This window comes from Erinaceus europaeus, chromosome 13 (genome assembly GCF_950295315.1).
Source record: "Erinaceus europaeus chromosome 13, mEriEur2.1, whole genome shotgun sequence".
NCBI lineage: Eukaryota > Metazoa > Chordata > Mammalia > Eulipotyphla > Erinaceidae > Erinaceus > Erinaceus europaeus.
The window spans coordinates 42,047,664-42,075,575 of record NC_080174.1 but is presented as its reverse complement, the minus strand read 5'-3'; the positions used below and the strand labels follow the sequence as shown (position 1 = coordinate 42,075,575).

General features: G+C 46.0%; 1 protein-coding gene across 2 annotated transcripts; it reads right to left on the bottom strand.

Annotated features, from left to right (window-relative positions):
* Positions 1 to 458: 458 nt before the first annotated feature.
* On the bottom strand, positions 459 to 26,343 carry NUDC (nuclear distribution C, dynein complex regulator). Of its 2 annotated transcripts, none has more exons than XM_060205617.1 (9): positions 26,157 to 26,343; positions 22,886 to 22,963; positions 5,133 to 5,336; positions 4,963 to 5,040; positions 3,771 to 3,878; positions 3,487 to 3,681; positions 1,394 to 1,477; positions 1,186 to 1,304; positions 459 to 739 (listed from the first exon to the last, which is right to left on the bottom strand). In XM_060205617.1, the coding sequence occupies exons 1-9, from the start codon at positions 26,235 to 26,237 to the stop codon at positions 688 to 690; spliced, it is 999 nt and encodes a 332-aa protein (XP_060061600.1). In that variant the 5' UTR covers positions 26,238 to 26,343; the 3' UTR covers positions 459 to 687. The 2 variants fall into 2 exon arrangements, with proteins under 2 accessions (XP_060061600.1, XP_007532553.1); XM_007532491.2 differs by having other exon boundaries at positions 3,771 to 3,887; positions 4,975 to 5,040; positions 26,157 to 26,342.
* Positions 26,344 to 27,912: the final 1,569 nt, after the last annotated feature.

Here is a 27,912-nt window from a genome sequence, read left to right as displayed (position 1 = left end):
TCTCTCTAGACATGGTTGAGAAATGCTAAACCCCACTGTGGTCCAGGTCAGAGACAAAAGCAGTAATATCTGAGCGGACTGTACCCTCAGAGCACATCTGAGGTTTGCGTTTTGCTGCTCTCAGTCCCAAGAAACTGCAGTTTTACAAACAATTGAGTCAGGGCTGAGGACTAGACCTCCCTGCAGTAGAAGCTGTCTTAGGTGACAATGAAACCACTGGATTCAGCTGGTCTTAAAACTTTGCTGTCATGGATCCTTTTTAAGACTCAGATCCTAGAGTCAGAAAAATCCATTTTTGCTCAGAATTATAGTTTATCTCTCCTCTCTAAGTAATGAGACACTGGTCTCTGGAAGGTGCTAATCTTACCCTTGGTCACATGACAGAATCTGAACTTCCAGAAGCTAAGCCCCCAGCATTCATAAGAACCAGACAAAAGTCAGAAAGAAGAGAACATAGGTGGGGCTGGGTAAATAGTTTTAATGTGTAACTGTAGGCCAACTGGGAGGACATGAGTTTTCCCACCAAAGGCCCTAGCACTTCTCCGGTGATGCCCTGGGACCCGAGTGCCTGGGCCAGTCTCATGCCTGCCCTAGCCCTGAGGCCCCCAAGTCCCGGGGAAGGATTCAGAAAGGAAGGTGAATGACTTAGTGTTCAGCCCCAAGAATTCAGGGAGGCAAACACAGGAACTAGTTGAATTTGGCCTTGGAAAAATCCATCTCTGGATGCTGATCCATGAACCTAAGGAGGGAAAGTAGAAAAGAGTGAAACAGGCTATCTGTCAAGGCCTATCTCTTATTCTAAAGCCAGGCCCCCAAATCAAGTCTGATCTGATCTCTCTAGGGCCATGAAAGACTTGGGTTCAGGTCAGCAGGGATGGGGCCCAGGGTCTCTGAGGCCTGTCTGAGCTCCTGAGGCTGGAAGCAGTGGCACCAACAGTGCACTATTTCCCTGTAGATAGTAATGACTGCCTGTTACCTTCCTCCCCACCCCGCGGTGGCCTTGCCCTCAAGATGACCTCAACAAGTGATATGAGTAGGTGAGCCAAAGCTATAAAGCCATAAACCGGCTGGCTAATCCTGGAAGAGACAAGGCAGCTCCTGTATGTTGGCCAGTGGCCTACTTGCTGCTATCACCCAGGTCCAAGTCCCTAAACACACCCCCATCCCCACCCCCAAATCACTTACTTCTTCAGAATCTCCTGTTTCTTCTGCTCATCTGAGGTAGGCAGCCCCATGGACTTCTGTCTCTGGTCATACATCATCTTTTCCACCATGCTGCGTGTCTCGCTGTCCAGATCCGACAGCTGGAGGAAAACAGTGACAGGGATGGATAGGGCTCTGGGGCCGCCTTGGCCATGCACCTCACTTACTCCCTCAACCAGCCAGGGCTCACCTTAGAATTTTCAGGGTTTATCTTCTTAGTATTGATCTCAGGGTCACTGGACACCAAGCGGCTCCACCACTCCATCTTGTTGATCTGTAAGAATGAGGGACAGAGGGAGTCGGGTAGTAGCACAACGGGTTAAGCGCACATGCACAAAAGGCAAGGACCGGCGTAAGGATCCCGGTTCGAGCCTCTGGAGGTGGGGTCACTTCGTGGGCGATGAAGCAGGTCTGCAGGTGTCTGTCTCCCACCCCCTGGCTTCCCCATCTCTGGATTTCTCTGTCCTACCCAACAACAGCAGCAGCAATGGCAACAACAAGGGCAACAAAATGGAAAAAATTGCATCCAGGAGCAGTGGATTTGTAGTGCAGGCACTAAGCCCCAATGACAACCCTGGAGGCAATAAAAAAAATAAAGTCACTTAAAAAAAAAAAGATATTTGTTCTGTGCCCCAGGAATCGCCCAGTCCTTGCATGTTCAAACTATTCAACAACATCCTGCACCTGGGTGCCAAAGCAGATATGTGCTGGAACATGGCACAGTTAGATTGCAAAGAATGAGATCCAATGTTCAACCCCTGGCATTGTATTTGCCAGAGTGACGCTTTTGTTCCCCCCACCCCACCTCCCCATTAAGAAATACACCTGGGGAGTCGGGCAGTAGTACAGCGGGTTAAGCACAGGTGGTGCAAAGCGTAAGGACCGGCATAAGGATCCCGGTTCAAGCCCCCGGCTTCCCACCTGCAGGGGAGTCACTTCATAGGTGGTGAAACAGGTCTGCAGGTTTCTGTCTACCTTTTTCTCCCCCTCCTCCCTCCATTTCTCTCTGTCCTATCCAACAACTACAACAATAATAACTACAATAAGTCGGTAGGAGAGAAATGCACAGAAAATTAGGTATCAGTAAAATTAAAAGTGCAGGAGAGGGAAAGAAGTGGCACCTGGGCCAGGCCTTAAGGAACAGCAATATACCAAGTGTGTGAGCAGGGAAGAACATCCACGTGAGAGGAAAACAAGTGCCGGGGCAGGAAGAGGTGTGAAAGACAGGGTCTCACGAACCATAAGATACTCTTCTTGGATCCCTGGCACTTTACAGTGACCATCTTTAAAGTTTTAATTAAATACAAGTACAGGGGGTCAGGCAGTAGCTCAGCTCAGCGGGTTAAGTACACATGGCACAAAGCATAAGGACAGGACTAAGAATCCCGTTTCGAGCCCCCGGCTCCCCACCTACAGGGGAGTCACTTCACAGGTGGTGAAGCAGGTCTGCAGGTGTTTATCCTTCTCTCCCCATCTCCCCTCCTCTCAATTTCTCTCTATCCTATCGAACAACACAACAGCAATGACAATAATAATGACAAAAAGAGCAACAATATAGGAAAAATGGCCTCCAGGAGCAGTGGATTCCTAGTGCAGACACTAAGCCCCTGCAATAACCTTGGAGGCAAAAACAAAAAACCACAAGTACAAACCTAGAGCAAAGGAAGAGGTTGCTGTGATCCCACTTCCACCATTCCTCCAGGTTGAAGCCTGCGCTCATCTCTACCAGCTGCTCATTTTCTTGTTCAGAAATGGTCCAGATCCTGAATTTTTTTAGTATTTATTTATTCCCCTTTGTTGCCCTTGTTGTTTTAGTTATTGTTATTATTGATGTCACTGTTGTTGGATAGGACAGAGAAATGGAGAGGGGAGGATAGAGATGGGGAAAAAAAGAAAGACACCTGCAGACCTGCTTCACCGGTTGTGAAGCGACTCCCCTGCAGGTGGGGAGCCAGAGGCTCGAACCAGGATCCTTACACAGTCCTTGCACTTAACCTGCTGCACTACCACCCAACTCCTGAATTTTTTTTAAACGTTTATTTTATGAGAGAGAAGGGCAGAGAGAGAACCAGAGCATCACTCATCATTTTAGTATATGTGATGTCAGGGGCTGAACTCAAGACCTTGTGTTCAAAGATCAACATTATCCACTGTGCTGTCTCCCCCGCTGCAGATCTCCAACTTTTAAGTCTTGTGGAGACTGAGATATGTCTAGCAGACCCCCAGCAGTTTCCAAGGGAAGCAGATAGCCTCCCACTTTTCAGGAGGCCCGATCGCACGCACCTTCTCTAAATGCACAGTCACCACCTTGCCGTCTTCAATGAGCCACGAGCTCTCCTCCACCTTCACTTCGTTGTACAGCTCCCCATCAATGATGGCCGGCTGGCCCTTGAGTCCCACCCGGAGGTGCCGCCGCTGGATGTCCACCACCACATCCTTCCCCTTCAGGCGAAAATTCACACGAAAGGGCACTGCCAGCTGCATGGGACAGGAACAGTCAAGAGAGGCCTGTGGGTCACCTGAAACCCAGGCTGGCTCCTGAACCTCTGCCCCAGCCCGTCACTCACATCCAGCTCTGACAGGGTCTGCGTCCAGCGGTAATTGGGCAGGTCTGCTCCATTACCAAGATTGGGCTTTAGTTTCCCTTTGTCCTTCTCATCTTCTTCTTCCTCTTCCTCAGCATCCTGTTCAAGTAGGGATGCTTCATTACTTTACACAGACTAAATCACATTGGACCAGGCCTATGGCTGGCACTAGACATAGTCACAAAACACAGACCTGGTCCCTTGCCTTCTCGATGGCCCACTGGCTGCAAGAAGTAAAACCTGGTGATCTCTGCTTGAAAGAAGTTCAGACTGCTATGCCATGAGACATGGGAGTCAATGACAGAGAGGGAACTATAGGCCCCAACTGGGAGTCCAGTGGGGGTGGGGGAGAGAGCAGCAAAGAGGTCACTAGGTGGATGTGACCACAGTATCAGACAGCCAAAACAAACTCCTGTTTGCTCTATCTGTAGGGTTTAGAACCCCTCCTCCCCCAACACACACACCAGTCTCCCTCCAGAACCTTGGGAAAGCAACACAAATGTCCTGAGGACTGTTTGGGAAGCTGAACTGGAGTCCTGAAGAGCACATTCCCAGATCCTGATGGTCATGTTTTTTTTTCCCCTGGTAGATATGGGAGAGGAAGGTCGACAAACACTGCAGTTCCACTCACGCAGCTCCCCCTTTGTGGTGGCTCCCATCTGGTGGCCAGAGGCTCAAACCCAGATCTTAAGTTATGGTAACCTTCACTCTACTGGGTAAGCCACTCTTGGCCCCTTGTTCTTTTGGTGTGTTTTTATTGTCACTGAGGTTATCACTAGAGCTCCCTCAGTACCAGCACTATGAATTCAATGCCCCCAGAAGCCATTTTTCCTTTTTTTTTTTTTCTTTGATAGGACAGAGAGAAACTTAGAGGGGAAGAGGAAATAAGAGGGAGAAAGAAAGATACCTGCAGACCTGCTTCACCACTTGTAAAGTGCCCGCCCCCCACAGATGGGGAGTAGGGATTCAAATCTGAGTCCTCGCACATACTAACATGTGCACTCAGCCAAGTGAGCCATTGCCCAATCTGGTTTGTTTTAAGCTCACTTGACCCAATGTCTCTGAGTAGCCTCTTGTAATATGTGAAGGACTATGAATGCTGGGAGGAGTGGACAGAAGAAGGCATTCTAGAAAAGGGAGGAAGCTGAAGGTCCTGTGAGTTCCCAGTCTCTACAGTCCATCTCACCTGCTTTCCTGGTGAGTCAAGGCTGCCATTCTTGACCTGGAGCTCATGATTCTCAGCATCCTTTTTCTGTAGCAAAAGACACAGCAGTTGGCAAGAGGGCCCCCAACCCCTAATGCCAATGGGAGTCATGGTGTTGGGGGAGGGAAGCCTACTCTTACCTGGTCAATCTCCAGCTGCAACCTCTCTGCCTCCTCATCAGTCAGCTCTTTGATCTGGGGTCCAGAGGTCTCTGACTTGGCCTCCTTCGCCATCCTGGCTGCCCGCTCTGCCTTCTCCCGCCGCTCAGTCTCCTGCCGAGCTCTCTTCTCTCTCCGAGCCTTCTGTGCTAGCTGGTTGTGATGGCTAAAGGTCTGTGTGATCAGCTGCAGAAGAAAGAGAAGGTGATGAGATATCTAAGTAGGGAACCGGATCCCAAGAGAAGGAGTCCAGTCCCATCTCTATCTGCTGGGTAGTGGGCAAGGTAATGTACTCATAACTTCAGTTTCCTGTGGCCAGGTGGTAGCACACCTAGTTGAGTGCACGTGTTACAATGCACAAGGATCCAGGTTTGAGCCCCCACCCCATCTGCAGGGGGGAAGCTTTGCGAGTGGTGAAGCAGGGCTGCAGGTGTCTGTCTCTCTTCCTCTCTATCATCCCCCTCCCTCTCAATTTCTGATTGTATATCCAATAAATAAATAAAAGAAAAAGAACTTCAGTTTCCTTACCTTTAAAAGAGTAGCAGCATACACCTACCTCAGGGAACTATCATCCGCTGAGTCTGAACTCAATAGTGACTACTTAGGAATTACAATCTAGGGAGTCAGGCAGTAGCGCAGCAGGTTAAGCGCACGTGGCGCAAAGCGCAAGGACCGGCATAAGGATCTCAGTTCGAGCCACCGGCTCCCTACCTGCAGGGGAGTCACTTCACAGGCAGTGAAGCAGGTCTGCGGATGTCTATCTTTCTCTCCCCCTCTGTCTTCCCCTCATCTCTCCATTTCTCTCTGTCCTATCTAACAACGACAACAATAACTACAACAATAAAAACAAAGGCAACAAAAGGGAAAATAAAATTTTTAAAAAAGAATTACAATCTAATAATTAAAAGCAAAGATACTGACATTGGACAATCTGAGTTCCGATTCAGGCTTTGTCACACAGTGGCTATTGTATTTCTGGCAAACTGGGTAACCTGTAAGAGCTTGATTCCTCACTAGTGAGAATGAGTCCCTACCACATCAAGTTGTTGTGCAGACCAATCAGTGCCCTCAAAGTCTCTTGCTTTTTCCCCAAAACTGAGTTTTGGGGAAAGCTCCAGCCCTGGTTCACACTGGCTGCTCCTAACTAACCTCTCTTGCTTATGTAGATTTCTGTCACAAGAATGGAGCCCCAGCTGTGCGGCAATGTACACCCCCCCCCCAATAGTACATCTGCAGAAACCAAGAGGGGAAATTTTGTTTTTGTCATCATGAGAGCTTTTCTGCATTGGATTCTTCAGATATAGAGAGACCCCACAGCACCAAGGCTTCCCCTAGTGTCACCACAGCTAAGAACTCAAATATGGGTTCTTTGAGGAGAGCTTCCTTGAGGAAGAGGTTAATCTCTTCTTTTCCTCAGACCACAATTTCAGATCCTTTCTCTTCCAACTCCATCTTCCCAGGAAGTGTTTTTGTTTTGATTTTTTCCTGGACCACTGCTCAGCTCTGGCTAATGGTGGTGAGGAGGATTGAACCTGGGACCCTAAGAGCCTCAGGCATAAGTGTCTTTTTGCATAACCATTATGCTGTCTCCCTTGCTGCCAGGAAGTTTTCAACCCACATCCTGCTAGCTGGCCTCCATCCTACCTAAAAGTTACCCTAATACAAATGCCACCTGTCACTACATCTTTACTTAGTTGTGACACTGAACAAGTAGACAACTTGTACATTAAGCCTCATCTGTCATGAAGATCAACCATTTTTTAATAGTAGTAGTATTATTAAATAAAATAAAGTAAAATAATTCAGGTTAAACACATCACAACACACAGCAAGTATTTAATAAGCATTTTTCTTTTAATTCTGCTGAAAAATAGTAGGTGGTTTCCTGAGTAAAGTTTACTCAGTAAAAGTATTTTCGACACTACACTAACATATTTATTTATATGAGTATAAATATTATCTCATTTAAACACTGCAGATTCTAGGGGCGCACACCTGAGTTTTTAGCAGCATTATGAAGTTGGTATTAGTAGCTCCCCACCCCATTTAAGATGAGAGTCAGCAAGCTAGCTCACCTAGACAGTGCACCTGCTTTGTCATGCACATGACCTACTTTCCAGCCCAGGCTCCACTAATCTGGCATAAACTTCAGCACTATGGTTGGTATCTTTCTCTTCTGTCTCTCTTTCTAACTGGGAAGGGGGAAAAAAGTTAGCTCAGAGTAGTGGTATCCTGGAAATTATGAAAAATAAAATAACAAACAAATGATGGAGAGATTAAGACATAGAGGGAAAATCCCAGAAAATTGGGCGGTGGAACCAAAGCCCCTGCACCTGCTCATCTGTGCTAAGAGGGAATGGCTCGGACTGTACTATCTGCTGTGGCTGGTTTCATGGCTGCCACGTTTGCAACTTTAATTGACTGTTCATATTCCTTCTTTGTCTTCCACTCTTTTCTGTCTCTTTAGAGGGTGCTTTTTGTTTGTTTGTGGGTTTGTTTTTATTTTGCCACCAGGGTTATCACCGGAGAAGATCAACTATTATTGCCAAGGACTTGCCATCAACTTTGCTGCATCAAAGGCCATATATGCAATATTAGCTTCCTAACAACCCTTAGCTGGCCAAGGCAAATCCAGTGTCAGCTGGTGGGAGGTGGGAAAATCACTCTCTTATAAAACACAATGGGAGAGCTGGGAAGATATGCCACCGGACAGGGGCATATGCCTTACTGTGTATACAGTTCAGGTTCAAGCTCTAGCAGGGGAAGCACCAGTGCTGTGGCTCTGCCAGTTTTTCTATCTAGATGAAAAAGTCAACCAGGAGAGGCCACTCAAGGCACACACACACAAAATAGGAGATATGGTTTCACAGCTTGGGGGGGGAGGCGCGGGGCGGCGCACATGCATGGGGCAGGGGTTGGCATTGGTCGGCACCAATGCGTCTTCCTCCAGTGTAGTAGGGCCTGAGTTTGAACCTGGGTTGTGTTAAGATTTTGCTTTAGACCGTACCCATTACAAACTGAGACAAACAGGCAGACACAAGAAATAGATGAAGTTGAAGAATTTATTTACACAAGAACATAGAATAGTCAGTAAAAAAAACACAAACTCAAACAGGTAAAGACATGGGGGCTCAACTGAGGGGTAGACACACAGGAGGGTTTCAGCTGAGGAGCCCACAAGCCGGAATGCCAAAAAGTCCCGTAGCTTGTGAACTGTTTAGTTCTAAAAACCAGGATGGGGAGTTGGGTTGTAGCTCAGCAGGTTAAGCACACGTGTCGAAAAGCACCGGCATAAGGATCCCGGTTCGAGCCCCCAGCTCCCCACCTGCAGGGGAGTCACTTCACAGGTGGTAAAGTGGGTCTGCAGGTGTCTATCTTTCTCTCCCCCTCTCTGTCTTCCCCTCCTCTCTCCATTTCTCTCTGTCCTATCTAAAAAAAGAGAGAGAGAGAGAGAGAAAGAAAACTTAGGATCTCTTATAACCCCTGGGATGGGAGCATTCACTCTTATCTGGGGGTCAGTGGTTGACCAGGCAGCGTCTGTCCCCTTGTAGCATCTTGCTTGGGTAAGATAAACATTTACATCCTGTATACACAGGCTAAACAAAAGGGTCGCAATCTCTGGAATCTCTGCCTTTTCACAAGCAGGGTAAACCATCACTTAACAACCCATGGTGCCTAAACCCTCCAGGCGGCCCTGGGGTAAAGCTGGGGGGGGGGGGGTAAGAGTCCCTTGACTTCCCCATACTTGTGGCAGCTTTGGCTCTGAAATGGAGAACTTGAAATGAAATTTGTTCAAGAAACTCACTTTCTTAAGAGTTGCACACATAGCAAAGCAGAACGCTATTCAAGTGAGCACTTTCACTGGCCCTTCAGCTCAGTTTTATACTAGTAGCCCCCTGACCCCCACCCAGAACTTGTTATAAAGGGTAAACCTCAGGTCCCTCTTCAGACCTACCAAGTCTGCAGGAGGGTAGGCGAAACAGAACAGCAGTTGAAACAACAGACTTTCATGCCTGAAGCACTGGAGGTGACCTTAAGTCACAGCTGAGTAGTGCTCTGGTTTTTTCTGTTTTGTTTTTTTTTAAAAAAGGAAATTCTGGTGGTCCATTTCCCCCCCCCAAATATATTTATTAATGTGAGCAAGAAAGGAAGAGATACAGCAGAGGGAATGAACTAGAGCACACAGAGCATACGCTGGCACATGCAATGTCTGGGGACCAAACTCAGGGTCATGATCATACACGCAAGCCCGGCACTCTACCCACTGCACCAAACCCTGGCCCTCCTAAGTAATCTTCTAATTTTAACTAGAGCTCTACTCAGTTCAGGCTTATGATGATGACCTGGGACCTCAGAGCCCGAGGTATTAAAAATCTTTTTGCAGGTGGGGAGAATACAGGTCCATGAAGGATGATAAATGACATAGTGGGGGTTGTATTGTTAAATGGAAAACTGGGGAATGTTATGCATGTACAAACTATTGTATTTACTGTTGAATGTAAAACATTAATTCCCCAATAAATAAATAAATTAAAAAATATATATTTTTGCATAACCACTGTACTATCTCTTAGCAATCTATTTTCAAAAGACCCCCGGCCAATTCCCATGCATATTTGAGTCACCTTTGAATTCCTGACTTATTCCTCTGCCTGTGTGATCCTAAAGTAGTGTTTCTATGTCTCTATTTTATTATTTTTCCTTTTTAAAAATTTTTTTTATTTATTTAATATTGGATAGAGAAATTGAGAGGGCAGAGGGAGATAAAGAGGGAGAGAGACAGAGACACCTACAGCCCTGCTTCACCACTTGTGAAGCTTTCCCCCTGCAGGAACCAGGGGTTTAAACCCAGGTCTTTACACGCTGTAATGTGCACTTAACCATGTGCATCACTGCCTGGTCCCCTATTATTTCTTTTCTTTCTTTTTCTCTCTCTTTTTAAAAGATGTATTTACTTTTGCCTCCAGGGTTATCGCTGGGAATCGGTGCCAGTACTACGAATCCACTGCTACTGGGCCACTTTTTTTGCTTTATTGGATAGGACAGAGAGAAGCTGGGGGGGGGGGGGGATAGGAAGAGCCGGAAGAGTCACCTGCAGACCTGCTTCACCACTTGTGAAGCATCCTCCCTGCAGGTGGAGAGCCAGGGGCTAGAACCAGGATCCTTGCGCAGGTCCTTGCACTTCATACTATGAGCGTTTAACCCAATGCACTACTGGCTGGCCCACTTATTTACTTATTAATGAGACAGGAGAGAAAGAACCATGGCATCCCTCTAGTACTTGTGCTTTTGGGATCAAACTAATGACCTCATGCTTGAGAGTCCAATGCTTTATCCACTGTGCCACCTCCAGACCACTCTCTCTCTCTTTTAATATTTATTTATTCCCTTTTGTTGCCCTTGTTTTATTGTTGTAGTTATTATTGTCATTGTTGGATAGGACAGAGAAATGGAGAGAGGAGGGGAAGACAGGGGGGAAAAGAAAGACGCCTACAGACCTGCTTCACCACTTGTGAAGAAGAGACTCCCTGCAGGTGGGGAGCCGGGGGATCAAACTGGGATCCTTATGGAGGTCCTTGCGCTTTGCGCCACGTCCACTTAACCCGCTGCACTACTGCCCAATTCCCTCTCTCTCTCTCTCTCTTTTTTTTTTTTTTTTTTTTTGTTAAAGTAGAGCACTGCTCAGCTATAGCTAATGGTGGTGCTAAGGCTTGAACCTGGGACTTTGGAGCCTCAAACATAACCATCTTTTTACATAACCATTATGCTATCTTCCCCCACCCTACCTTATTATTTCATATATATAACCATGCTCAAGGACCAGAGTTCAAGCCCTCTAGTCCTCAACTATGGGGGGGAAGGTTTCACAGAGCAGTGAAACAGTGCTGCAGGTTACTTTTTTCTCTCCTGCTATCCCCTCCCAATTTCTCTCAGTTCCATCAAATAAAAGTGATTTTCTCTTGCTATCTTCCCCTTCCCTCTCAATTTCTCTGGGAGGGGGAAAGAGAGAGGGGGAGAGCAAGGGAAGGAAGGAAGGACAAACAAGCTGCCAGGAGTCGTGGATTCATTATTCAGGCACTGCACCCCAGTGATAACCCTGGTGGCAATTAAAATTATGAAAATTAAGAGTGGGGAGGGGCCCAAGCAGTAGCACAGTGGGTTCAGCACATACAGCGAGTGCAAGGACCAGTGCTAAGGATCCTGATTTGAGTCCCAGCTCCCCGCTTACACAGGGACTGCTTCACGTAAAGCAAGTGAAGCAGGTCTGCAGATGTCTATCTTTCTCTCCCCTCTCTTGATTTCTCTCTGATCTGATCTATCCAAGAACAAGAGCAACAAAAAATGGATATAAATGGCCTCTAGGAGCAGTGGGTTCGTAGTGTAGGCAATGAGCCCCAGCAATAACCCTGAAGGCAAAAAGAATTAGAGTGGTCTCAAGTATGAGGTCCTGAGTTCAATCCCTGGCAGCGCATGTACCAGAGTGATGTCTGGTTTTCTCTCTCTCACTCACTCTCCTCTTATCATTCTTCATGAATAAATATTTTTTTAAAATGGGGGAAAAAAGATAAAGTGGGTGTGATAGCATAATAATTATGCCAACACTCTCATGACTAAAGCTCTCAGGTTCCAGGTTCAATCCCCTGCACCACCATAAACCAGAGCTAATGAGTGTTCTGGTTTAAAGAAAAAAAAAAAAAACAGTGCTTGAGACTGAACACCTGGGACCTCTTGCTTGCAAACCTCTCACCCATTGCAGTACTGAGCCACAAAAACTGTTACTTTCTGTTTGTGGAGATTAATGTTTTCTGCAGTGCTGAGAATCTCCCATATGTGGAATTCCACTTCTCCCAAACCAACTTTTTCTCTTTAAATATTTATTTTTTATTGGGGGGGGATTAATGGTTTACAGTCAGCAGTAAATACAGTTGTCAGTACCTGGAAAAATTTGTTTTCTGCAAGACTCTAACCCCGTGCCTAGGTGCTCCTCCACCATCATGCACCAGAACCTGAAAGCTCCCCCATGCCCAGTACTTTACTTTGGTGCAATATACCAATTATTCATAAAGTTTAATGAGACACCAGCTCAGCTCTGGTTCATGGTGGTGCCAGGGATTGCACCTGGGACCTCAGAGTCTCAAGCATGAAAATTTACATAACCATTATTCTGTCTCCCCAGCCCCAGGCCAACCTTTTCATTCTTTTAATTTTAGATAAAGAATGAGAGAGAGGGAGCCCCCGGCAGTGGCACACCCAGTTAAGCACAATAGAACTAAATGTAAGGACCCGGGTTCAGACCCCCCCGGCTCCCCACCTGCAGGGGGCATGCTTCAAAAGCAGCAAGGTAGGTCTGCAGGTGTCTTATCTTCCTCTCTCCCTCTCTACCGCCCCCTCAATTTCTCTCTATCCTATCCAATAAAAAATACATATTTAAAAATAAAGGAAAATGGCAACACTGGGCTCCACCGCAAGCCAGAGCTGAGCAGTGTCCTGGTGTTTCTGTGTCTTTCTCTCTCATTAAAGAAATTTGGGGCAGGGTGGTGGTGCATGATCTAACTCACATGTTACAATGCACAAGGACCCAGGTTTGAGTCCCCAGCCCCCACTTGCAGGGGGCAAGCTTTGCGAGTGGTGAAGCAGTGTTGCAGGTGTCTATTTCCCCCTTCCCTCTTGATTTCTGGCTGTCTCTATCCAATAGATAAAATAAGTAAAAGGAAAGAAAGAAAGAGAGAGAGAGAGAGAGAGAAAGAAAGAAAGAAAGAGAAAGAAAGAAAGGCAGACAGACATGCAGAAAAGGGAGGCAGGCATTACAACACTCCTATCATTTGCAGAGCTTCCTTCCTTGGTACCATGATGCTCAAACATAGTACTTTGCACAGAGTAAGGTACATGCTCTATCTGGAGAGTTCTCTCTGCCCCCTTAGCTAGTGCCTCAGATATGTGATCTTATTGCTCCAGGCCTTTTTTCATTCACAGAAGAGACATTACAGAATCTGAGTCTCCCATATAGTGCTGGGGTTCAAACCTGGGTCTCTCAGGAAAAGTAGGCACAGTACCTGGTAAGTCACCTCCTGGTCTTTACCCCCATCACATATTAATTTGTTTCTACATCTTTTTAATTTTTTAAAAATATTTGTTAACTTCCTAGGTCACCTGACAAACTCCTACTCTCTCAGTTTCACCACTGTTACTTCCACAATCCAGAAGCATGCCCAAATCAGGAAGCCACTTTGTGTTGACCTATCGCTTGATTAGAAGTCAGTAAGATATCTTTTCAGTCATGTCCATAAGAGCCGAGGGGCCAGCACAGGGCCAGTCACTCAGAGGTTCCCTGTGGTTTCTCATTCATCTGATGCCACTTCCTCCTACTAGTCTCATATCCTATACACTCCAATCTGTGCAAGTTAAGACATCAAAGGAATACCTCCACATGGCGCGAAGCACAAGGACCAGTGTTAAGGATCCCGGTTTGATCCCCCGGTTCCCCACCTGCAGGGGAGTCACTTCACAAGTGGTGAAGCAGGTCTGCAGGTGTCTATCTTTCTCTCCCCCTCTGTCTTCCAACCTCCTCTCTCCATTTCTCTCTATCCTACTCAAGAACGACATCAATAACAACAATAACAATGGCAACAATAAAACAAGGGCAACAAAAGGGAATAAATAAATATTTAAAATAATAAATAAAGGCACAGCTCAATCAAAGGGTTAAAAAAACATGGTGTGTAAGGGATAAATGAGCACCTGAAGGCCATTCTGTCAATAGGATCAATCATGAGGCTGTTCCACCAGAAGGCCTTGGTCCCAAATTCCTAATCAGGGAGACCTTGAACTGAAACCATTTGCTAATCAGTAACAGGAGAGGTGGGAACAAGGCCCTCCCCTCTCCTAACTTCAGTGAATCCTGTCACATTTCATTCATTTTGTTCCTTCCTAGCTCCTGCAGGTCGAGTGAGGGCAAAGACAAAGCCAATCACAGCAGCCTCTGACCTATCCTCCCCGTCTCCTCCCATCAGCTTCACCCAGGTCCAGCCCCAGCAGAGACCCTTGGCGCTGTATGTCCCCCCTCCCCCCACCCCACCCCCCCCACCTACCCCCTCCGTGCCAAATCTGTTTGGGAACACTCACCCACCCCTGAGCAGAAAGAGGAAGAGAGGAGAAGAAATGGAGCAGTTCTAGAAAACAAGGCCCCAATCTGCTCAGTGGGTATAACTCAACACAGGCTTCCTTCACATAGGTTGGGTGACGGGAGAGTAAAGATTTGTTCCTACAGTCTGATCAGGGAAGACCCTGAGAGATCATGTAAGCCTAAACCAAAGACATGGGTGGGAGAGGAACCACCGTACACACAACCGAGGGAGATAGCAAACTCATTTTCTGTCACATAAGTGGACCCATATAATGTAGGTTGTTCTGGGTGTCTATATTTGTTTATGCATCCATCACTGAGTGTCTGGACCTGATAGTGATTGTGAGTCATGGCACTGTAAGCATGAGTGTTCAAATCCCCAAAAGCCCTGCTCAGTTCATCCGGGTATATACTCAGAAGTGGAATTGTCGGCCACGTGGCAGTTCTACTTTCGATCCTTTGAGGAATCTCCAGACTTTTTGCTTGTTTGTTTGTTTTGCTTTTTTTTCTATACTTAACTTTGATCTTGGGTCCCAAACACAGTCAGTGAGTCAAGATTTACTTTTAGAAACTTGGGAGTCTAAGTTAGATTTTCTTAGAAGATTCTTGAATCCTCTTTCCCTCAGGGGTTAATCTATTCTTTGGAGGCAATGAAAGGGCTGAATGTTAGGCTTGATTGGAAGAGATTAGAGTAAGGGACTTGATTTTTAGCAATATTTATCTCTTTTTTTTTTTTTGCCTCCAGGGTTATTGCTGGGGCTCAGGGCCTGGCCTGCACCATGAATCCACTGCTCCTGTAGGTTATTTTTTTCCCCTTTTGTTGGCCTTGTATTTTTTTATCATTGTTGTATTATTATTTTTATTATCAATGTCACTGTTGTTGGATAATACAGACAGAAATGGAGAGAGGAGGGGAAGACAGAGGAGAGAGACAGACACCTGCAGACCTGCTTCACCACTTGTGAAGCAACCCCCCTGCAGCTGGGGAGCCGGGGACTTGAACCAGGATTTTTACACCAGTTCTTGCACTTCTGCCATGTGTGCTTAACCTGCTATGTTTAACCTGCTATGCTACTGCCTGACCCCTGGAATATCCATAAACTCTTCATAATGGCCACACCCTCACCTTACATTTCTACCAAGGATGCATGAGATTTCAATTTTTCCACAACCTTGTCAAAACCAACTTTTTCCTTTTTTTTAAATTAGTAATTTAATAATGATCAACAAGATGTGGGAGTCAAAACCAATTTCCTTTTCTTTTCTTTCTTATGCCATCAGTTCTAACAATGGGGCTCCAAGCCTGCATGATTCCACCTTAGTGAACTTTTTTTTTTTTTCACAAGAGGGAGCTACAGGGAGAGAGAACCAGAGTATCACTACAGCACATACAACACCAAGGACTGAACTCAGGACTACATGATTCAGAGCCCAAAGACGATAGAGGATAAGAGACAGAAGAGATACCACAGCATCCCTGCACCACTTGTGTTCCCCTTGGAGTGGTGCTACCATGGCAACTGGGAGCTTGAGCCCAGGTCCATGCTCACAGCAAAATGTGCACTCTACAGGGTGAGCTATCTCCCAGACCCCTTGTTTTCTTTAAAAAAAAATTTTTTTGAAGATTTATTTACTTAATGAGAGAGAAGCACTGCTCTGTCACATATGGTATGTAGGGTCATACCTTGATTTACAAGTTTTATGCTCACTCTATTCACTGAGTCACCTCCCTCATTAGATATCCTAGTCATCTTAATGGATGTGAGGTGCTATCTCACTGTGCTTTCAAGACCGTCAATAATTCACTTTTAACCAGTGTCCGAAGAGTACCTGTTTTCCACAATCTTGTAAACAATTTAAAACATTTTGTTGTTGCTGATAGCAAGAAAAGAACATCTCACGGTCTAACTTAATTTCCTTGACTGAAAAATTTAAGTGTCTTTCTTTTCATAAATTCGCTGAAGCTGCTCTTCTAGAAATTACTTTTTTTTTTTAACCAGAGCACTGTTCACCTCTGGCTTATGGTGGTGTGGGGATTGAACCTAGGACCCTGGAGCCTCAGGTATGAGAGTCTGTTTGCATAACCATTCAACTATCTACTCTCCACTCTTTTTTTTGCCACCAAGGTTGTCACTGGGGCTCGTGCCAGGACATGAAATCACTGGTCTTGATGGCCATTTTTTCTTTTTACTTATTTATTTTTTAATATTTATTTCCTTTTTGTTGCCCTGGTTGTTTTTATTGTTGTTGTAGTTACTGTTATTGTGTTACTGATGTCGTTGTTGTTAGATAGGACAGAGAGAAATGGAGAGAGGAGGGGAAGACAGGGGGAAAAAAGATAAGACACCTGCAGACCTGCTTCACTGCTTGTGAAGTGACTCCCCTGCAGGTAGGGAGCTGGAGGCTCAAACTGGGATCCTCACGATGGTCCTTGAACTTTGCACCACATGCGCTCAACCCGCTGCACTACCACCCAACTCCTTATTTTATTTTTTTTTATTGGAAAGAAATTGAGAGAGGAGAGGAAGACAGTGAGGGAAAGAGAGAGATTGAGAGGGGAGAGGAAGACAGTGAGGGAAAGAGAGAGATAAGAGACACCAGCAGACCTGCATCACCATCTGTGAAGTGTGAGCCTTACAGGTGGGAGACCAGGGGCTTGAACCTGGGTTCTTGTGCATGGTAACATGTGCACTTAACTAGGTACACCACTGCCCCCAGAATTATCCTTTTTTTAAAAATGCCTGCATACTGAATTAGCTATCTGTCCACAACATTTTTTTTCCTACACACAATGGTTCCTAGCTTTCTTTAAAACACTGTTCTCAAAACAACAAGGTCAACAAAAGGGAATAAATAAATATTTAATAATTAAAAAAAAAAAAACCACTGTTCTCTCAGGGGGTCAGATAGTGGCACACTGGGTTAAGCGCACATAGTACGAAGCTCAAGGACCTGCACAAGGATCCCGGTCCAGCTCCCGGCTCCCCACCTGCAGAGGGGTAGCTTTACAAGTAGTGAAGCAGGTCAGCAGGTGTCTGTCTCCCTCCCCCCCTTTTATTCTTGCTTTCTTTTTTTGTCTCCGGGGTTATCCCTGGGGCTCGGTGCCTACACTATGAATCCACTGCTCCTTGAGGTCATTTTTTCCCCCTTTTTGTTGCTCTTGTTGTTATATCTATTGTTATTATCACTGCTGTTGGATAGGACAGAGAGAACCAGAGGAGGGAAGACAGTGAGGAGGAAAGACAGACACCTGCAGACCTGCTTCACCGCTTGTGAAGCCACCCCCTCTACAAGTGGGAAATAGAGGGCTTGAACCGAGATCCTTACTCCAGTCCTTGTGCTTTGTGCCATGTGTGCTTAACCCATTGCATTACTGCCCATCCCCCCTTCTTTGTCTTCCCCTTCTCTCTCAATTTCTCTGTCCTAGCCAATTAAAATAATAATAATAATAGGGAGTCAGGCGGTGGCTCAGTGGGTTAAGCGCACATGGTGCAAAGCGCAAGGACCGGCGTAAGGATCCCAGTTCAAATCCCCGGCTCCCCACCTGCAGGGGGTTCGCTTCACAAGCGGTGAAGCAGGTCTGCAGGTGACTATCTCTCCCCTCTCTGTCTTCCCCTCCTCTCTCCATATCTCTGTCCTATCAAACAATGACATCAATAACAACAATAACAATAAACAAGGGCAACAAAAGGGAAAAATAATTTTAAAAAAGGCCACAGAAGCAGTGGATTCATAATGCTGGCACCAATCCCCAGTGATAACTCAAGGCAAAAAAAAAAAAAATTCTTCTCTCTTTTTCCAGATATAAAGTGTGAAAAAGAGAGACAGATGTTGAGGGAAAGATACCACAGTACCAAAGCTTCCTCCAGTACAATGTGGGCTGGGACCTGAGTGACATACAATGCCGGTATACTTACTATCCAGGTAAACTACCTTGTTGGCACAAAAAATCATTCCTTTTTAGTTTGTAAAAGAGAAAGAAAAAGAGAACCATAGCATCACCCTGACATACACAAATGCTGAAAATTCCAGCATATGGTAGCTATCAACACCCTGCTTAGCATCCGTGTCATCTCTCCCTTCTTCAGGCTACCTCTTACTCGTCCCTCACACGCAAGTACCACACCACTTCCTTGATCCTGAAACTAGATAAGTATCCATTTTATGCTCCCAGGGCTTCTGCCCTAATACCTACTACTGTATTTTCATTTTTGTTTCTCCTCTCCCCTCCCCACCTCCTACTCTCTCTCTTGGGGGCCATATTATGAGATCTATAAAGACCATCTGAACTCACCTCTATAATCTCAAAGGATGAGGCACAGCACCTGACACAAGCAAAGTGTTGAAGCATTCATTGGGGAGTCGGGCGGCAGCGCAGCAGGTTAAACTCACGTGGCACAAAGTGCAAGGACCGGCATCATGATCTGGGTTCCAGCCCCCGGCTCCCCACCTGCAGGGGAGTCACTTCACAAGCGGTGAAGCAGGTCTGCAAGTATCTATCTTTCTCTCCCCATCTTCCCCTCCTGTCTCCATTTCTCTCTGTCCTATCCAACAACAATGACATTAATAATAACTACAACACTAAGGCAACAAGGGCAACAAAAGGAATAAATAAAAACCTAAAAAATAAAAAAGTATTCATTGAATGATTAACTCCTGATAGAAAGTAGTCCAGCCCCCAGAAAAACAAGAAGTACAGGGCCAGGTGGTGGTGCACCTGGTTGAGCGCACGTTATAATGCGCAAGGACCCAGGTTTTAGTCCCCAGTCCCCATTTGCAGGGGGAAAGCTTCATGAGTGGTGAAACAGTGCTGCAGGTGTCTCTCTTCCTCTCTATCCCCCTTTCCCTCTTGATTTCTGGCTGTCTCTATCCAATAAATAAAAAAAGATAGTAAAAATTAAAAAAACTAGAAGTGCCAAAGCTAATGCAGAAATAGTATTTGACTCAGAAGGGATCCTATAGGGCAAAGAGCCCATCTTCACTTTATAGATGTGAAGATATAAAAGATCAGAGAACAGGGCCACACTATCCAAGACTCTTCCCAGACAAGTGTGTCTATGACAGAGTCATTAAGACATTTATCTCTCAAAAATACAAGATAGGGGCCAGGTGGGAGAACACCTGGTTGAGCACACACGTTATAATGCTCAGGGACTCGAGTTTGAGCCCACAGTCACCACCTTCAGGGGGAGAGCTTTTCAAGTGGTGAAGCAGGGCTGCAGGTGTCTCTCTCTCTCTCTCTCATCTCCCCTCCCCTCTCAATTTCCAGCTGTCTCTACCCAATAAATAAACATAATAAAAATATTTTTTAAAAAATACAAGTGGTCTGGGAGGTGGCACAGTGGATAAAGCATTGGACTCTCAATTATTAAGTCCCAAGTTCAATCCCTTGCAACACATGTACCAGTGTGAATTGGTTCTCTTTCTCTTTCCTCCTCTCTCTCTCAAGCTTCACAAGTGGTAAAGTAGGGCTGCAGGTGTCTCTTTCTCCCCTCTATCTCTGCCTTTCCTCTCAATTTCTGTCTATCCAAAATACATAAATAAAATATTTAAAAAACAAGTATCACAGTTAAATGAGGTATCTTCATACCTATCTACTTTTTTAAAGACTTTACATTTACTTCATTTGTTTTGTTTTGTTTGCTTGTTTTGCCTCCAGGGTTATCGCACTCAGTGCCTGCACTATGAATTCACTGCTCCTGGAGGCTATTTTTCTTTTTCCCTTTTGTCGCCTTGTTTATCATTGTTGTTATTATTGTTGTCATTATTGTTGGAGGCCATTTTTACCCCTTTGTTGCCCTTGTTGTTCATCATTGCTGTTATTATCATTGTTGTTGTTGTTACTGCCGTCATTGTTGGATAGAACAGAGAGAAATCGAGAAAGGAAGGGAAGACAGAGGGGGGAGAGAAAGACAGACTCCTGCAGACCTGCTTCACTCCTTGTGAAGCGACTCCCCTGCAAGTGGGGAGCCCGTGGCTGAAACCGGGATCCTTACGCCGATTCTTGAGCTTTGCGCCATGTGTGCATAACCCACTGTGCTACTGCCCAAAATTTAAATACATTTTCTTTTCTTTTTTAAGATTTTATTTATTTATTCATGAGAAATGACAGGAGAGAGAAAGAACTAGACATCACTCTGGTACATGTGCTGCCAGGAACTGAACTCAGGACCTCATGCTTGAGAGTCCAAAGCCTTATCCACTGCACCACCTCCCAGACCACTTTCTTTTCTTTTTAAAAATTATCTTTATGTGGGGGTAGATAGCATAATGGTTATGCAAAGAGACTCTCATGCCTGAGGCTCCAAAGTCCCAGGCGCAACCCCCCGCACCATAATATGCCAGAGCTGAGCAGTGCTCTGGTTAAAAAATAAAGTTATCTTTATTTATTTATTGGACAGAGATAGCCAGAAATCGAGAGGAAAGGGGGTAATAGAAAGGGAGAGAGGGAAGTCGAGCAGTAGCGTAGCAGGTTAAGTGCAGGTGGTGCAAAGCACAAGGACCAGCGGAAGGATCCCGGTTTGAGCCCCCGGCTCCCCACCTGCAGGGGAATCGCTTCACAGGCGGTGAAGCAGGTCTATAGGTGTCTATCTTTCTCTCCCCCTCTGTCTTCCACTCCTCTCTATTTAACAACGAAGACATCAATAACAACAATAATAAGTACAACAACAATAAAAACAACAAAGGCAACAAAAGGGAAAATTAAAAAAATGAAAAAAGAAAGGGAGAGACAGAGAGACACCTGCAGCCCTGCTTCACCACTCACAAAGCTTTCCCCCTGCAGGTGGGGACCAGGGGGCTTGAACCCAGGTCCTTGTGCACTGTAACATGTGAGCTCAACCAGGTGCTCCACCACCCAGCCTCAAATTTATTTCATATAAGAGGAAAGCCAGAGCACTATTCAAGTACACGCAGAGCTAGGGATTGAACCAGAAGCCTTAGGTATGCAAGTCCCATACTTAACTAGTTATTTCCCCAGAAACATAATTTATGAGTTTCCTTTATTATTAATTTTTTATTCTTTATTGATTTTTTTATTATTATTATTATTGTTGTAGTTATTATTGTAGTTGTCGTCACTGTTGGATAGGACAGAGAGAAATGGAGAGAGGAGGGGAAGACAGAGAGGAGGAGAGAAAGGTAGACACCTGCAGACCTGCTTCACCACCTGTGAAGCGACTCCCCTGCAGGTGGGGAGCCGGGGTTCGAACCGGGATCCTTATGCTGGTCCTTGTGCTTTGCGCCACCTGCACTCTTTATTGATTTATTGAAGAGACAGAAATTGAGAGGTAAGGTAGGGATAGAGAGGGAGAGAGACAGAGACACCTGCAGCACTGCTTCACCACTCGCAAAGCTTTCCTCCTACAGGTGGGGACTGGGGGCTTGAACCCAGGTCCTTGTGCACTGTAACATGAGTTCAACCAGGTGCACCACCACCTGGCCCCAATTTATGAATTTTCAAAAATCTAAGTACAACCTAAGGAATCAGAAGAGGGACTGGATGATGGCACACCTGGTTCAGCACACGTTATAATGTACAAGGACCCAGGTTCAAACCCCAGGCCCCCAACTGCAGGTGGAAAACTTTGCAAGTGGTGAAGCAGTGCTGCCTGTGTCTCCCTCATCCTCCTCATGTTCCCCTTCCCTCTCAATTTCGGATATTTCTATCCAATAAATAAATAAAAAGATATTTATTTAAAATTTTTAAAAAAGGAAACATAATAAAGTTCAAGGTCTCAGAATTGTACCACGAAGCCCAATTACCAATTACCAAATTCTTTGTGACTATGGGAAGACAGACTATATCAACTTACTGTTAAGTTTTTTTTTTTTAATTTTCTGTCTTCTAAACTTTATTTCTAACTTTTGTCTATTTATTTCTCAAGTTAAGTAATTAGATAAAACATCCTCAATAGAAAAAGAACCAAAGGTGGTCCGGGAGGTGGCACAGTGGATAAATTGCTTGACTCTCAAGCATGAGGTCCTGAGTTCAATCCCCAGCAGCACATGTACCAGAGTGATGTCTGGTTCTTTCTCTCTCCTCCTAGCTTTCTCATTAATAAATAAAATCTTTGGAAAAGCAAAGAAAAGAAAATGGGACAGGGGTAGATAGCATAATGGCTATGCAAAGAGACTCTTGTGCTTGAGGCTCCAAAGTCCCAGGTTCAATCCCCTGCACCACCATAAGCCAGAGCTGAGCAGCAAGTGCTCTGGTTAAAAAAAAAAGAAGAAAAGAAAGTAAAGGACGAAAGAACATGGTACCAGGGACAGAAGGCAGGTTAACAACAAACACTAATTCCAACACTGGCTCTCCTACAACTCAGCTCAAGACAAAGCAGCAAACAGCTAAACCAGTTGTTTTTCTTCTAAAAGACAAAGCTGGGGGGGAGGGGGGGCAGGCAGTAGCGCACATAGTACAAAGCGCAAGGACCTGCACATGGATCCCAGTTGGAACCCCTGGCTCCCCACCTGCAGGAGGGTCACCACACAAAAAATGGAAAAAAGCCTACAAGAGCAGTGGATTTATAGTGTCGGCCTCAGTGATAACCCTGGGGGCAAAAAAAAAAAAAAAAGACAAAGCTGTCAAGGAACAGAACCCCACCCCTCTTACCTTCTCTGCCATCCCCTCTTCTCCTCCAATGAAGAAGTCTGTTTTACGTCGAAGAAAACTGAAGAAGGTGTTTACAAGCTGAAAGACAGAACGGTTAAAATGTGAAGATGTGGGAGCCAGGCGGTGATGCACCTGGTTAGTGCACTTTATAGTAAGGACCCTGGTTCAAGCCCCTGAGCCCCACCTGCAGGGGGAAAGCTTTCACGAGTGGTGAAGCAGGGGTGCAAGTGTCTCTTTGTCTCCTCCTCCTCTCTCAATTTCTCAGTCCCGATCCAATAATAAATAAATGAAAATACATATTTTTAAAAAATGTGAAGATGCTATTTTAAGAGCACTTCAACTGCAGTCAGCTTCCTACCTGGGGATAGGGGGTGAGGGGTGGACAACCTAGATTATCCAAAGGCAGATAATTCTCATTGCTTTTGTTTATGTACATATACCTGGGCCTGGGTGGAGATATCCTCTCCAGATAGTAAAGTCCATCCAGTGGCTGAGTTACCAGGACAGCACCAGAAGGAGAGGAGCAAATGTGGCCATTTCAAAGGTTAAGACCAAACAATCGGCATGCATTTGAGTATAAGACTGACAGGTACTGACAGGTACCAGTGATCTTGGGGAAGCATCTTAATTCTGTAAAATGGGATTTTTTTTGTAAAAACTTATTTCTAGGGATCTTCTGAGGATCAAGTGAGATAACAAAGATGAGGCCTTTAGCAGTGCTTGGCTCAAAGTAAGAAGTGTCCTGCTAGAGAGTGAGCTTCTCACAACTAGGTCCCATGAAAACATGGCTCATTCTGTATACATCTCTAATACCCAGCTAAGAACTGACTCACAGTACACGCTCAGTAAAAAATTTTTGCTAAATGGATACTGGCAAGCAGAGACTACTACGTATAAGCTCATATATCTGACCAAGTGAATGATACTAAATCTGATCTCAAACTTACCCCAATGGTTTTGATTCCTGGTTGTCGTTTTTCTCATCTTTTTTTTTTTTAATATAGACAGAGAGAAACTGAGAGAGATGGGGGAGATAGAGAGACCTGAAGTACAGCTTCAGCATTCACGAAGCTACCCAGGTCCTTGTGCATTGGTAATGTGTATGTTCCACCTCTGGTTTCAACTCCTGTTTCCAAACCTTTTTCAACCCATTCAGAAATTAATTCATCCCCAAATCTAATTTGTGCCAAAAATTTAGGTGAGAAAAAAAGAAAAATATAGTCCCTCCTCACCAAAAAGGGTTGAGGAGTCTTTGGTCATCAGAAGAAGCTGGGTGAAAAATGGAAATCTCATTGAAAACCCACCCCAGATGGGGCAGATACAAAAAGGTTATGCAAACAACTTTCATGCCTGATGCCCAAGAGGACCCAGGATCAATCCCCTGTACCAACATAAGCCAAAGCTGAGCAAGTCAAAGGGAAAGAAAATGGGAGAAAGGATAGGTGTCCCACTCAAGAAACAAAAGCAGCAGTGGGCCCTGGAATAAGCATACTAGCCTAAGGACTGTGGCCTCATCTATATCAAAAACCTGTAAGATTACCTTGATCTAGTCTAGCCCCACGTCTCTTTTTCATTATAGAATGAGAATTCTGAATCGATATTGATAAGGCTTTTTTTTTTTTAAATTAAACCAACACACTGTCAGCTCTGGCTTATGGTGGTGATGGGGATTGAACTTGGGACCTGGGAGTTTCAGGTATGAAAATCTGTTGCATAACTATCTGGCTATCTCCCTGCCCCAGCTCTTCTATCCTTAACTTGCTGTTTCTGCTAAAAAAAAAAAAAGAAAAAGAAAAAAGAAAAACTGCAGTATCTACACTAGTTGCCTTCCTCATTCATCATGCGTTATTGTGCCTAGTCGCCACACATAAATTACACTTCTGAATAGTTCTTTGTAAATTCCATCAGGACAAAGGCAGGTTTCAGCTCAAGTCTGTACCCTTGGGACCCAGTGCAATGAGTGTCTAACACATCTTAATCACTTAAAAAATACTTGAGTGAACCAATCGGGCTACTGAGGATCAAGATGTTATTCTCCCACGAAGAATCAGGGGGAGGGGGGAGCTCACATGTTCCAGCACACAAGGACCCGGGTTCAAGCCCCCAGTCCCCACCTGCAAGGGGGAAGTTTTGCCAGTGGCAAAGCAGTGTTGCAGGTGTCTCTCTACCTCCCCTTCTCTCTCGATTTATCGCTGTCTATATCCAACAAATAAAGATACTAAAAAAACTTTAAAGGGGGGGCAGGCAGTGGCACACCTGAGTGCGCATGTTACAATGCGCAAGGTTCCTGGTTCAAACCCCTGGGCCCCACCTGCAGGGGGAAAGCTTCTCAAGTAGTGAAGCAGGGTTGCAAGTCTCTTTCCATCTCTCCCTCCCCATCCCTCTGCATTTCTGTCTCTATCCAATAAATAAAATAAGTCAAAAAATTTTAAAAAGAATCAAGTTCGCTACTCGCTATCAAACACAAAGAAAACGATGCTTGGAGATGTTTAACGGCTCCATGTTGGTAGGTGGCGGAAACTGATCATCAGCCTCCCATATTCTATTACTTTCTTAAACTTATTTGGTAGGACTGAGAGAAACTGAGAGGGAAAGGGAGTGGCGGGGGGCGGGGGGCGGGAGGCAGAGACACACCGACCGAGCTGCAGCACCTGCAGCACCTGCAGCACCTGCAGCACCTGCAGCACCACCTGACCGCTCCGGAAGCCTTTTTCCCAGCAGCTGGGGTCGGGCTTGCGAGCACAAGCACTCAACCAGATGCACTGCCCCCGCCCCGACACCCTTTCCTTAGACTAAAAGGACCGCCTGCTAACACTACCCGCCGCTAGTCTCCCCACCCGGCACACACCCCTCGGCTCAGACAAGCTTCCAGGCTTCCCAGATGCAAATCGCAATGTCTCCTCCCAAGGGGACGTCCCAAAAGATGCTCTTCCGGAGGGGGCGGCCATCAAGGAGAAATGGGGCCGGAGGCCAATGTGCGAGTCTAGGTCTGCAGCGTGGACTTAACGGCCTCGCGGCTCTGAGGGGCTCCGAGGAGCGGATTCGGGGACGCCGGCGTTTCTGAGAACCACCGCGCGTGGCTCGGGGGCTTCCGAGACGCGGGTGGCCGGACCGGAAGCTGGGGTGTGCGGGAAGATCCCAGCAGCCTGCGAGGCGCGGGGCCGGCTCTCAGCCCCCGGAGGCCGCCTCGCAGAGCGACCGGAGTGTGCAGGGGCCCCCCGGCGGGCGGGCGCCAGGAAATCAGGCCTGGCTACACCGCGCGAGCCATTACCTCCTGCACGCCGCCCTCGTGCTGCTGCGCCATGGCCAGCAACATGCCGTCGAACCTCTCTTCTTCCTGCTCTCCGCCCATCGCGCCGCCGAGCTCAAGCACTCGCCTCCCGCACTATGGCTCGCAGCCGGCCCAACGGCTCCAGTCGCCCACCTTCCGCAGCGGAGCCGGAAACACGCAGGCGTCGGCCCCTAGGCCTGCCTTCTTCGCCCTCTCTTCCCGCCTCCCACCTATCCTCTAGCCATTGATCGCGCGGCACACAACCCGCCTCGCCAGCCATTGGTCAATCTGCTAATCCAATCAACGAGTGCGTCCGATAAATGGTAGGCGGAGCCTAGAGCGCTGGAGTTTGGCGTCTGTTGCTATGGTCACCAGATGGTTTGGAGCCTTCCAGAAAGCTCTGGGCTCAAAACTGGAGGCTTCGAAGTTAAGCTGACTGCCTGGCTTATAAAATGGTATAGCTCAAAGTGTTCTTACTCACCTCTTCCACGCCTTCGGTGAGGCCATTGAGGTGCAGAAAGGAGACTTAAAAGCACAGGCATTATACCTGGTCACTATAAACTGAACCTGCAGTAGCTCTATAGGCATACAATTCCGGGGCCCCGGACTGAACAGGCCTCTGTGATTTGTTTGTTTGTTTTAGAGATAGAAGGGGAGGAGAAAGAGAGAAAGAGCCCACGGCAGGAAGCTCCCTTCAGTGCTCTGGGGTTCAGGCTTGAACCTGGATTCACATACTGTCCAAATAAGCTGTTTTACCAACACCTCCATGCCCATTTTAATCTTCTTTTGTCTTGATATTATTTTTCATTTACTTATTTTAATCAGTGCACCACTGCTCAGCCTCCTGAAATACTTTTTTAAAAATTTAAAGGGGCTGGGGAGACAGCATAATGGTTGTGCATGTGGCTTTCATGCCTGAAAGCTCTGAGTTCTCAGTTCAGTTCCCCCACATCGCCATAAGCCAGAGCTGAACAGTGCTCTGATTAAAAATATAATTAGTGGGGAGTCGGGCGGTAGCGCAGCGGGTTAAGCGCACGTGGCACAAAGCACAAGGACCGGCAGAAGGATCCCGGTTCGAGCCTCCAGCTCCCCACCTGCAGGGGAGTCACTTCACAGGTGGTGAAGCAGGTCTGCAGATGTCTTTCTCTCCCCCTCTCTGTCTTCCCCTCCTCTCTCCATTTCTCTCTGTCCTATCCAACGACAGCAAGAACAGCAATAATAATAATAACCAAAACAATGATAAAACAAGGGCAACAAAAGGGGAAAAAATGGTCTCCAGGAGCAGTGGACTCGTGGTGCAGGCACTGAGCCCCGGCAATAACCTTGGAGGCCAATAATAATAATAATAATGGCCCGGGAGATGGTGCAGTGGTAAAACTTTGGACTCTCAAGCATGAGGTCACGAGTTCGATCCCCAGCTAAACATGTGCCAGAGTGATGTCTGGTTCTTTCTCTCTCCTCCTATCTTTCTCATAAATAAGTAAAATCTTTAAAAAAAAAAAAAAAAGAAAGAAAGAAAAAAAGAAAAGAAAAGAAAAGGAGAAAGAAATCTCCCATCTTCTGGTCGGACTTTGTTCTAGACCTTGAGAACTGCTGACATACAGATAAATGAAGCCTACTTTTTGGCCTCCAGAGGGGTCCACAAAGTGTGTATATATGTGTGTGTGGTAGAGAGGGGGGTGACTAAGAACATTTATTGTGATCTGGTACAATAAGGTAGCACCAAGGGAATGGATGAAATCTACAGTTGACTTAC

Bases quoted from the DNA above. Each gene is read 5' to 3' on its own strand.
- NUDC (XM_060205617.1), bottom strand. From the start codon at position 26,237: ATGGGCGGAGAGCAGGAAGAAGAGAGGTTCGACGGCATGTTGCTGGCC. The intron at 5,041-5,132 runs GTAAGAGTAGGC...CTTTTGCTACAG, and splicing joins TGCAGCTGGAGATTGACCAG to AAAAAGGATGCTGAGAATCA. The intron at 3,879-4,962 runs GTAGAGACTGGG...CAGGATGCTGAG, and splicing joins GAAAGCAGGTGAGATGGACT to GAAGAGGAAGAAGAAGATGA.